This window comes from Pelodiscus sinensis, chromosome 3, assembly GCF_049634645.1.
Source record: "Pelodiscus sinensis isolate JC-2024 chromosome 3, ASM4963464v1, whole genome shotgun sequence".
NCBI lineage: Eukaryota > Metazoa > Chordata > Testudines > Trionychidae > Pelodiscus > Pelodiscus sinensis.
In genome coordinates, this window is record NC_134713.1 from 75113749 (window position 1) to 75125429 (window position 11681).

At 48.4% G+C, this 11681-nt stretch overlaps 1 protein-coding gene across 1 annotated transcript in view; it reads right to left on the bottom strand.

The window, feature by feature from the left end:
* The window catches only part of PREP (prolyl endopeptidase), a 167821-nt gene extending 160953 nt beyond the window's left edge, over nucleotides 1-6868 (bottom strand). The window contains exons 1-2 of the mRNA XM_006118459.4: nucleotides 6569-6868; nucleotides 4403-4477 (exon numbers count right to left, since the gene is read on the bottom strand). Of these exons, the coding sequence (XP_006118521.1) occupies nucleotides 4403-4477; nucleotides 6569-6613 (120 nt within the window). The 5' untranslated portion in view covers nucleotides 6614-6868. The remainder of the gene's footprint in view (nucleotides 1-4402; nucleotides 4478-6568) is intronic.
* Nucleotides 6869-11681: the final 4813 nt, after the last annotated feature.

Here is an 11681-nt window from a genome sequence, read left to right on the forward strand (position 1 = left end):
AGACCTATGCTTAGACTCTGGAACCTCAGTGTGGACATTTGTATTCAATGATGCGCATGGAGTTGGCCATTTAGGGTATGGCTATGCTGCAAATGAAGATGCAAAGGAAGGATATTCAGCATACCCATGCAAGAAGTGGGTTTTGCCCACGAAAGCTCATGATACCATATATATATATATATATTTTAGTTAGTCTATAAGGTGCTAAAGGACTACTTTTTTTAAGCTTTAATCTAGTTAGTATTGTAACACGGCAGAATAGTTGTGTTGGCATGGACCCTTCAAGGACTCTGGGCACATGCTCTAGTAAGTTCTTAGTCTGTGTGGCCATATCTACACTTCAATGATTACCTGTATTAGGTACACTAAAGCAAGCATGGGCATGCCTACCTGTGCTCAATCACACCTTTCACTTGCAGTGTACGTAGGTAGGACAGTCACAAACTTCCACTTCCTCCCCCAACCACCATGTCTGCAAGGAAACTCACCAAGGAAAAGCTAAGATTCCTAGCTCTAAAGGAGTGGGAGAAGTCATACTTGAACCAGTACATGTAAATATACAAAGTAAATAAACACATGAAAAGGCACATGAAGAAGCACCTTACCACCAGATTTTTAAAACAAAAATCTAAACAAAAGAGACCATGAATCTGTCCTTGTTATATTTTTATTGGAAACAGTCCAAGCTACTTAGAGATTGGTATATTATTTGTCAGTTTATTAACTTCCAGTATGCTCCAATTTGTTAAAAGTCAACAGTTTATCCTTACAATGTCAACTTAACATAAAGATCAGTATTATATTAAAAGCCACACCCCTTGGTGTGTTTACCTTTACTTGTTAAAGGGAGCCAAACTTTTCATAACTTTGTATATACCAATAAACTGCCACACCCACACATAGAATCCAGGTAAGTCAATGAGGCTCAGCACAGGTGCAGAAGTCTGCCTGCTCATAAGTGCATGATATGGGTTGTAATTTGGAAATAAAATAGCTTATGTCATTTATCGTATTTATTTGGGTTATAAGGAAATTGTATAGATAAACTTTTTCTTTTGAAAGCATTTATCCTGCTACCCAAGGATCATCCAATGTCCTCAATATTTTGCATTTTTGTACTAAGGAAAACAGTTTTGCTGTTTGTTTGTTTGTTTTTTTTAAGAAATATACATAAATAGCCCCACCAGTTTTTTTTTCTCACGAGCAATTTAATGAATGGCTACAGGTGAAATATATCAGAAACTAAGAGTGTAGCAGTTTGAATATGTTTGATAGTTTATTAATAAAGTATTTGACTCACTCTAGAGCAAGATGAACAATATCCAAATTATGTAGTGAAGTTTGTTATTTAACTACTCTTTGTAGTACCTACACATATGCTAGTCTCTTAATTGGAGGGGGGAAGGGTTCAACAGTGCTCAGCTCTGGCCTGTTCCCGCTCATGTCAGAAAGGGATTTATCTTTAACTTCTGTGGAAACAGAGTTTGGGTGACGAGCGGTTCAGCACTGGCCTGAAAGTTTCTGTAAGTGAACCTTACAGAGTTCTATTTGTTCAGCATACAACAGAAGCTAGCATTCAAAGCGTAATCAATTTAGCAAAACCCATCCCCCAGAACAGAGTTGGCATCACTGGTAGAGTTAATTATCTATCCATATATTTTAGAAATGTGCATTTGTCTGCCTGTGAGTCTATCTGTTCAAGAACTCCTCCTAAATAGCAAGAGCTAGGACCACCAAATTTGGTATGCAGCTTCCTCTTATCAGGGTTTGGTTGTGCCAAGAAAATGGGAAGTGCTGGGAATGGGGCTGTTTTGCATAACATGAAAAGGAAAGGGGCGCAGAGAGAAGGGACATGATACTAAGTGTGGCCACAATGGGCAGCCAGCACAGGAGAGAGCTACACTGCAGAGACCACTGGAGGCAGCTTCACCACCAAGAGTGGCCAGCAGGGCTAGGGCTCACCATCTTACCTGCAACCAGGTAAGTAGCCCCCTCCCGCACCATCTTCCCCTCCACCTCCCTCCCCTTGACCACTGTGCTGGAGAGAGTGAGGAGAAAAGGCCCTTGGCAGAGAGAGACGGCCCTGCCGGACGGGCCCCCCCCCCACTCTGAGTGTCCATCATCCTAGTGATGTATTTCATCATGGGCCTCATTCAAATCCCAATAAAGTCAATTAAAAGGTTACCGAGTACTTTAATAGGCATTAGCTCAGGTCCTAAAACATTTGTGGTAGGAGCAGAATGCACAGATTTGGTCTTTTTTAGCCACACTTATTTCTATAAGCTAGTAATAGCTGTTGATGCTTCTAGTACATTTCCAGCCATTACTATTCAACCACTTTCTCCTTTATTACATTTTTTGTAAATACATATAGAATAATCTAGATGTAATTTCACTAACTGACTTCTGCCCTCGCAGGATTTATTGGCTTTGATTTAAAACTACTAGGATGATGGACACTCAGGGTGGGGGGGCCCATCTGGCAGGGCCTTCTCTGCCAAGGGCCTTTTCTCCTCTCTCTCTCCAGCGCAGTGGTCAAGGGGAGGGAGGTGGGGGAAAGTATGGGACAGGGGGCGCTACTTACCTGGTTGCAGGTAAGATGGTGAGCCCTAGCCCTGCTGGCCACTCTTGATCTCCATTTTCTATCTGATAGTCTACACCGTTGCTTGAAATAGTGCAACCCTAAAATCATCGTTGTAACAGACATGACAGTTTCCTGAAACCGCCTCAACAAACCATACTGAACTTAAGAAGGACCATACTGGGTTTGTCTAGCTCATTATCCTCTCCCTGACAGTAGCCAATATGAGATGTTTCAGAGGAAATTAACAGAACGAGGCAATTTTGTGTTACCCATCTCCCACCATCCAGTCTCAGGGTATGTCTACACTTGCCCCCTAGTTCGAACTAGGGAGGCAAATGAAGCATACTGAAGTTGCTAATGAAGCGCGGGATTTAAATATCCCGTGCTTGATTAGCATATTCGCAGCCAGTCGCCATTTTAAAATGCCGGTAGCCCGAATTAACTCGCCACGTGTAAACGCAATAGTCCAATCCAAAACTCTTTCCTCGAATTAACTGTTACTCCTCATTTGGTACAAAAGCTGATTTAAGCAATAGATTATATACCACAATTAGCAGTTCTGCAATTTTCCAGACCCTGGCCAGCCCGCCACTCCACGCCACCTCTTTGGTCCAGCAATATATGTGGTACTGATGGTGCCGGATCAGAGAGACCTGGATTTTAGCAGTTCAACCTCTACTACTCCCACCCCCGAGTTCCTATGACTGTTTTTAATCAAATAGTGTTCTCTATCCTGCTTCTGCATGAAAGACCCATTAACACCACAAATGGATCACTTTTGGATCAATCCTGCAAACACTTATACATGTGTGTACCCTTATTCACAAGAGTAATCCCAACTTGATTACTGAAGGGGGGAAATTGAAACTTTACTCAAAGTGCTGTCAAATTCACAAAGTAAACTAAAGCAAAGAGAATCTTTTTCTTATTGTTTGGTTACAGTAATTTTAGATATTGGAACATTCTGAAAAAGAAACTTGATTCTGGTGACCTGTAATATTCAGGAATCTTCTGCTGATTTGGGAAAAGGGTGCTGGAACAATCTGTATAGTTGGGATGCTGAAAGTAGAAACCACATACAGGCAGTCCCCGGGTTACGTACAAGATAGGGACGTAGGTTTGTTCTTAAGTTGAATTTGTATGTAAGTCGGAACTGGTACATATTGTAGGGGAAACTCTAGCCAAACATTTCTCCAGAGCTCAGTTTTATTCTCCCACACCTCACTTCCCTCAGTCCTTTATTCTCAAGCTGAAGTGTCTGCTGAGAAAAGCCACTCCACGTCTCCCTGGTCTGCTGGGGGGGGAAGGGGGGGCTCTAGCTTTGCGTCTCCCTGGTCTGCTGGGGGGAAGCAGCTAGTGCGGGGTTGCCTCACCCCGTTTGTAAGTAGGGATCCGATGTAAGTCGGATCCATGTAACCCGGGGACTGCCTGTATTTTGTTGTTGTTAAGTCACTCCTTAAAAGAAAATGAGTTCATAGGTATTTCAGGTATAGATTGGACCTTCCTGGTCCGGCCCCCGTAGTTCCAGCACCTTAATGTACAGTGCACTATAAATAAGATATGAAATATCTGAACTCTCTCAATTGTTTAGTATCTTTATTTCTATAGGTCTGCATTAACAAAGTTACAAGATGTGATGCCTTACTGCCATTGTTTCATTGATATCAAGGAATCATGTTACGGTTGACATAATGTCTGAGCATTACAAAATTACCAACAAATATTTTGCACGGGGATGAGGGGGAGTGACTGGGACCATGTCTTAAGCCTACAAATAGACCAGGGTAAAAACTTCCAGTTTTATAAATAAAAAGTTACCTTTGTTTGTTCACTATCAGGGTCTTCCAGCCAGCTATACGGGTCACATATTTTACACCCATGGTAATCATGTACCTGAATTTAAGAGAGGCATTTATTTAACAAATACAAAAGCAAATTTTGTTTTGTTTTTAAATTAGGTAACGATCCACATCAAAATAAAGGCTATCTGGAATATGAGAGCCGAGAAATAAGAAACATCCCTTCAGTAATACTTTGTAAGTCCAAAGTGAGTGTGCCAATATTCTAGTACAGGGGAATGGTGGCCAAGTCAGTGCAGTCACGGTAAGAAGAAAAAGTCAGAGGATTATCAGAAATTTTCCTCACTGTTAAAAGGTACATATAATTAAATTCTATACTGTACTCTTGCATCTGAGAAACCAATTCATGTCACCATTATTTTGAATCCTCTTCAATGTCTTGCTCAGCAAATTCAAGATACATTTAAGATGGCCACAAAACCAGTGTTCAGGTGGAATTGTGAATCTTCATTTCACCAATGATTTTTAGTCACTCAGTAATTAAAGTTTCCTATTATTTAAGAGTTTCTTTTACTGTAGTTTGTTCTATCAGTAACAATGACTTGAAGGAAGTTAATTTAAGTATTGGCTTGTCTACATGTCAAGTTACTGTGTGGCAAGCCACGGCGTGAATCTAGTTCAGACATTTCAACTTCACTCAGCTTCAAAAGTAGAAAGTCAAGTTGATCAAGCAGCATCAACCAAGGTTCTAGTTTTGCAAACACTTGTGCTCAGATGAGTGAGTTAGATGAGTACTTAAGCAGTTCCAGAATTAGGGCATAAAGGACTGCCTTTTGTGGGACAGGAAGGGGTACACAGCTTCATCCTTTGAACACAGATACTTAGTGTTAAGAAACACACATTCTGACATGGGGCAGGATTTTTGGATACACAGAGCACTGCACGTTGGGAGTTAGGCCATTTTATGGAGTCTCAAGTTGTAGAGCCAAAAATCTGCAATATGCTAGCCATTTTTGGAAAATTTAAATATGGAGGGGTACATAAATTATACATGTACATGTTTAACAATTTGCCAAAAATGTATGATTTAGTTCAGCTTTTGTTTCTTATGCCCAAACAGTGACATTACCATTTGGGCCAAATGACACAAGTGATTCCTTTCTTTGTGTGACAAATACAATACAGTTATCCTCTTCTTTACTTCTGGAAAAATTCTGCATCTAAAAGTTAAAAATTCTGTGCACAATATTTTACAATTCCACATAATTTCTCATATTTTATCAAAATAACAGAACATAAGCACACTCCTGTTGTCAGCCTCAGCCGTCCAAGGGAACATTAATTCTGTGCAAAATAGAATTTTGTTTTGTGATGCAGAATTCCAGCAGAAGTACCGCTTTTGTTCCCTAAAACTAAAAGTAAGTACCATTTACCGGACAAAGGTTATACTTCTAGTGTGGGAGGGGGTGGGGCAAGAATCCAAAATATTACTGCCCAGTGAATGAAAAAAACAAGACAAAGGTTGCGAGAAAGCATTTTCAAGTTTGGGATGAAGTTCAGTTTGGAACTCTTAACTATACATGTTACTAATAGGGTTTGCCTTTCACTGACACTTGTGACAGGAACTGCAGCACAACATACAATATAGACAACAATGAGCAACAAAAATAATAAGTGCAATTTTATAACAACATGCTAACAAAATGCCCCGAAAGGAACCAAAAAAAAGAGACCCTTGTTCAGATAGTCAACCATGTCGGGCAAGTCACTTAGCCTCTCAGGGAAGGAGAGCCTCGATGGCTACATCTGTAAAATGGGGTTGCTAATATACTCAGGAAAGCGTAAGGGGGTACGGTCTGGTTTACAAATCATGCCCCTCCTCGGCTGGAAGGCCCTTGAGCCGAGGCCGAAAACACAGCTCAGCACCCCTCGGCCGAGCCCCCGCTTCCTAAGGATGGGCTCCGCTCCGCCCAGTGGGCGACAGCAGCAGCCCCAGCCCCCCAAAGCACCTCCACCCCCACCGCCGGCAAGAGAGACGCTCCACGTGCCGGGCGGGGGCTGGGCAGCTAGGCAGGAGCAAGCCCTGGGGGTGCCAGCCCATTGCAGACAAAGGCGGCGGGCCGGGGAGGGGAAGGAGGCGCAGCCGGGTGCCCAGCTGAGAGAGCGGGGTCCGGACCCTACTCACCGCGGCCTCGTCGCGATACGCGTCCGGGTACTGGAAGATCTGCATGGCGCGCGGGGCCAGGGGGAGGGGAGCGCGGGGCAAGCGGGCACAGCCCTGGGGACAGCGAGAGGGTGAGTTCGGGGCTCGCTCTACAACAGCCGGAGCCAGGCGTGGAGCCGGGCAGGCAGCAGCCCCTCCCACTTGACAAGAAGCGGCGCCCGCCGCCGCGGCAGAGAGGGCTGAGTGAGCCGGCAGCGCAGCCAGCACAGCTCCCTCTGCAGCGAAGCGGCTGCACGGCCCCGGCCAGCGCCTGGGAGCGGCGGCTGCTCTGCGTGCTGCACCCGCGCCGCGGCTCCCCAGGGGGCTGCGGGAGCATTGCCCGCTTGGTTGCGCTGTAGCATCCATGCGCGGGGCTCTGCTCCGGAGCCCCGTGGCTCCCCCGCTGCTAGGCAGAGGGCAGTAGGCGGGGAATGGGCGTCCACCCGAGAGAAGCGAGAACCGTGCTGGCCAAATCCTACCCTGGTGCCAGCCGGGAGCAGCCCCTGCACACAGCAGAAGATGCTGGGAAGGAAGAAAACAGGGACCACCTCTTTCCCTTGTGGCGTTTAGCAACTGCACCTAACCTGAGGGCTTATCTCCACGTGAGCTGATCCAGAATAGCCCCAAGGATGGACACCAGCTCCGGATTTGCCCTGCCTTCCCCTCACAAAAACTGATTATGGTGAGGGAAAATTGAACGAATTGGATTTGTTTCCTCTGGAAAAGAGAAGACCAAGAGGGAGGGAACATGATAGCAGTTTTCAAGTACCTAAAAGGTTGTTATAAGGAAGGGGGGGGGGGTGTGGAGGAATATTCTCTTTAACTCCTACTGATAGCACAAGAAGCAATGGGCTTCAGGTGCAGCAAGGAAGGTTTAGATTGGACATTAGAAAAAACTTCCTAGCTGACAGGCAACACATACTGTCAGCGGCTCCAGGTTAGCAGTGGAGGAAGGCTGAGGCAGGCTCCCTGAATCTGGACTCCTGGGACAGAGCAGCTGGGGCGCTGCTGGGTAGGTCCCCGCAGCGCCGCACCTCGGCGCTGTGGGGACCAACCGAGCAGCACCCCAGCTGCTCTACCCCAGGTGTCCCCAAGTCAGCCGCGGTTGAAACTGATCAGTGGCTGATTCCAGCAAGCCGGGGCAGAGCAGCTCTGCCTCGGGCTTCCTGGAATCAGCCGCTGGTCAGTTTAAGCAGCAGCTGACTTGGGGACGCCTGGGACAGAGCAGCTGGGGCGCTGCTGGGTTGGTCCAGTAGCGCCACACCTCGGCGCTGTGGGACCAACCCGGCAGCCCCCCAGCTGCTCTACCCCAGGTGTTGGCAAGAAAAGCCTGGTCTGCTGTGGGGGGGGGTGCACTAGCTGCGCCCCCCCCCCCCCCTAGCAGACCAGGGAAACGCGGAGCAAAGTCGCGGAGGATGAGGGCAGCGGGACCGCGGCGCATCTCGGCGGTCCCACCGCCCGCGTCCTCCGCGGCGAGAAAAGCCTGGTCTGCTGGGGGGGCGCACTAGCAGACCAGGGAGATGCAGAGCAGCTTTTCTTGCCACGGAGAACATGGGCGGCAGGACCGCCACAGCGCGTCTCGGCGGTCTGCGGGGGGGGGGGGGGCGCAGCTAGTGCGGGGTTCCCTCACCCCGTTCTTAAGTAGGGATCCGACATAAGTCGGATCCACGTAACCCAGGGACTACCTGTAGCTCCTTCTGGCTGTGCAGCTGTACTTCCCCCAGCCCTGCCCGCTACCTGTGTCTCCTGTTTGGTATTGTACAGCTCTGAAGGTAGCAGGACAGGGAATGGTGAAGCTGCATGGCCAGGAGGAGCTGCCAGCCCAAGGCGCTGGCTCCTGGGAGCAGTGACTCTTGGCTGCAGCTTCTCCTAGGAGCAGAGCCCTGTGGATATTGATTTCTATCCACAGGCAGACATTTGTATCTACACTGGGCTCTACATGTCCATGGGTGGCCAGTATGCTAGTCAGAGGAAGGCACTGCCTTCCCAAATCACACATACTGCCCTGACCGTCGGCTGACAGAATTGGCGTAGTCGGCAGGATTGTGTTATTGGTTCACATACAGCAGCATGAAGCCAGTCACGATTGAGATGGAGTTTAGCTGTATAGAGAAAGAGTTTGCCCAAGAGGGATGGGGCAACCCTAATGCCCCATTTCATTTGTACCTCACTGTGGGAAACACAGGGATGTCCTATGCCTAGACGTTAGATCAACCCGCTAATAACTCTTCTAATCTTAACCATCAAGACAACTGCACTTTTTTGCTATTGTGCTGTGAGCTCTCAATCCAAAAGAGAACTGAAATCAAGGCCTTAAAAAGTTTAGTTTGCGTGGTGTCAGAGTCAGGCTGATAACACCATGTGCTGAGTCTGTGATTCTGCAGTAGTGAAGTTAATTTTTGCTGCTGGTCCTGCAAAAGCAACATTTCTCTGCTGCCTGTTCTCTGGTCTTTCTTATGTCTCTTTAAAAGAAAAAAGGATTAGAATTCAACAACCATGGTAACAATAGATGTTCTATACTATGTAAATTGGGGTGGGCAATCATTTTGGAAGGGGGGCCACTTAACAAATTTCAGAATTGACTGCGGGCCGACCTGAAAAGGGCAGGGCCATGTGCAGAAGGAGAGGGCCTGGGAAGGAGCAGGGTTGAGAACTACCCTGCTGCGTATGGTGACCTTATTTTCTGAACCAGCTGCAGCTAGTAAGAACAGTTTAACTTAAATTATGAAACAGATTAACTTTCTCGTGTTAGTTTATCAACCTTCATTTTAAATAAAGTAAAATATTATGTCCAACACAAAAGGTTTAATTATATTCTTTATTTATGGAAGGGGTGGGGAACCCTTTTTGCATCAGGAGTCACCTACCCACAAAAAATCACTCAGGGACCACACAAGTGAGAAGCAAAAAAACCTTCTTCAAACGCCCCCAATGCTCACTGATGTGGCCCCAACTTAGACACCTCATTCGTCTAGTGCTACAACCTCACGGGGCGAGAGGAAGGAGAGGGGGAAACTGAAGTTCAGGGCTTCCCAGAGACCATATTTATTTTTTTGGAGTTAGTGGAGTTTACGGAGCTCCTTAGGCTCTGGTATAGAGACAGAAATGAGGGGTACAGTGCGCAAGACAGGGCTCCCAGAAAGTAGGATAGGGATAAGGTACAGGATCTAGGAGGTAGCTAGGCTGTAGAAGCAGGCTGGGAGTAGGGTTTCTGGCCAGGTGGAGGGAGCAGGAACAAGGGAGGGTGCAATGCGTGGCCAGGAGAGAGGGTACAAGACGAGGGTGTTGGAGGTGCTGGGTCTTGGTGGCGGCAAAGTGACGGCATTGTGGTGAGGGGGTGGGCATGAGGAAGAACCTTACCTAGCTTCATGCTCCCTTGCACGCTATCCTGACTGCTCCGGAGGGAGGCCCCACTTCTGTAGCCACATAGTCCCGGAGACACCGCTGCTGCAGCCATGCGATCCGGGGCTGACCCTGAGGCACTGCGGCCACAGGCTAGCCTGGAGGCACCATGTCTGCAGCCACGCAGCCAGACCCAAGGCACCGCGGCCACAGGAGGCACTTGGGACTGGCCCCGGAAGCGTCACTGCCGCGGCCACGCAGCTTGGAGCAGGCCCCGGAGGTGCGTGGCCCCAGACTGCTCTGGAAGCACCACAGCCCAGGGCCAGTCCCGGAGGTGCCGCTACCACGCCCACGCAGCTTAGGGCCACTAGGGTTACGGGGTAGACCCCCCCCCAAAATACCAGACACACTTGATCCTAGGCAGAGGGACCGGCTGGGAGGGGGGGCGGGGCTGGCCAGGAGGAAGGGGGGCAGGAGGCCACAGGGCTGGCCGGGAGGAAAAGGGTGTGGGAAGCAGAGCTGGGGGAGGATCAGGGGCCACGGGGGGCTGGACGGGAGGGGGGGGCAGAAGTAGAGATGGCGGGGGGGGGGGGTTCAGCCACTGGCCACAGCTAGAGTCCAGCAGGCTGCACCCCTGGCAAGCACTCCCTCTAGTTGCTAGTAGAAGTCGGGCGGGGGCAGGGCGAGTGGCTGGCTCCCCCCGCCCTGGTTCTGCACACAAATAGAGGCTCCCAGCTGGGAGGCGGGGCTGTGATCGACACTGGGAACCGATCCCAGCCACTGCCCCTGCCCCGCCCCGCCCAGCTTTTGCATGTGACCACAGGGCTCCCAGTGCCAATCGCAGCCCTGCCTCCCAGTCACTCCCCCAACCCCACCAGGCTTCCGTCCGGCACCCAGCTGGAAATTCAGAAAATACTGGACATTGCACACGTCCAATGGGGCGGCCCCGTTGAGGAGCCTGAGCCCCAGTGCTGCCTCCTCTCCAGTGGCAGCGCGGTGCGTGAGTGGCTGAGCTCTTCTCCTCCCCCCCCAGTCCTGTAATTAGGAGTTGGGGCATATAATTGCCTCAGGGGCCGAATCAAAGCCCAAGGAGGGCCAGATCTGGCCCTCTGAGAGGCTTTTGCCCATCTCTGATCTAAACTAAGGTTACGTTCCCTGCTGATTCATTTCTTGTGGCTCTGCAAATTCTGGAGAATTTTATGTCCTGTGCTTGGAACACTTATGACAGCAGTGCAGAGCAATGTCCAGACTTCTGTCCGAGAAGATGGACCATGAAGAGGGCTCTGTTGGTTCATGGAATTTTTTAAAATGCACAAAAATTATGGCACATAGATGACATCATGGGATGGAGAAAATTGAATGCTGTAGTGTAAAGTTGAGCTTTTGCTCTCAGTCATCCCTGCATGCAGTTTGCCAAAACTTCCCAAAGAGAGTGCACTGGACAATGGCAGATTACACACCTTGTCCTTATCCATTGTGCACCATATTGTGCATCAACACATGCATTCTTGGTGAGAACGTGAAGTGCTGATGCAATGAGTGTGCACAAGCAATGTACTAACTATGCACAACGTGCACAAGCAATGCATGTGCACAAGCAATGTACTAACTGTGGCTGTTTTATGCCACTCACAGCACCAGCCATGGTGAGTCTGGCATCAAATAAATGGAAATGAAAAGGGCTTGGCTGAATGAAACTTTAGCTGGTATGATGACTGTGCAGTTGCACACAACAATGGAGAACTGCTAAGTG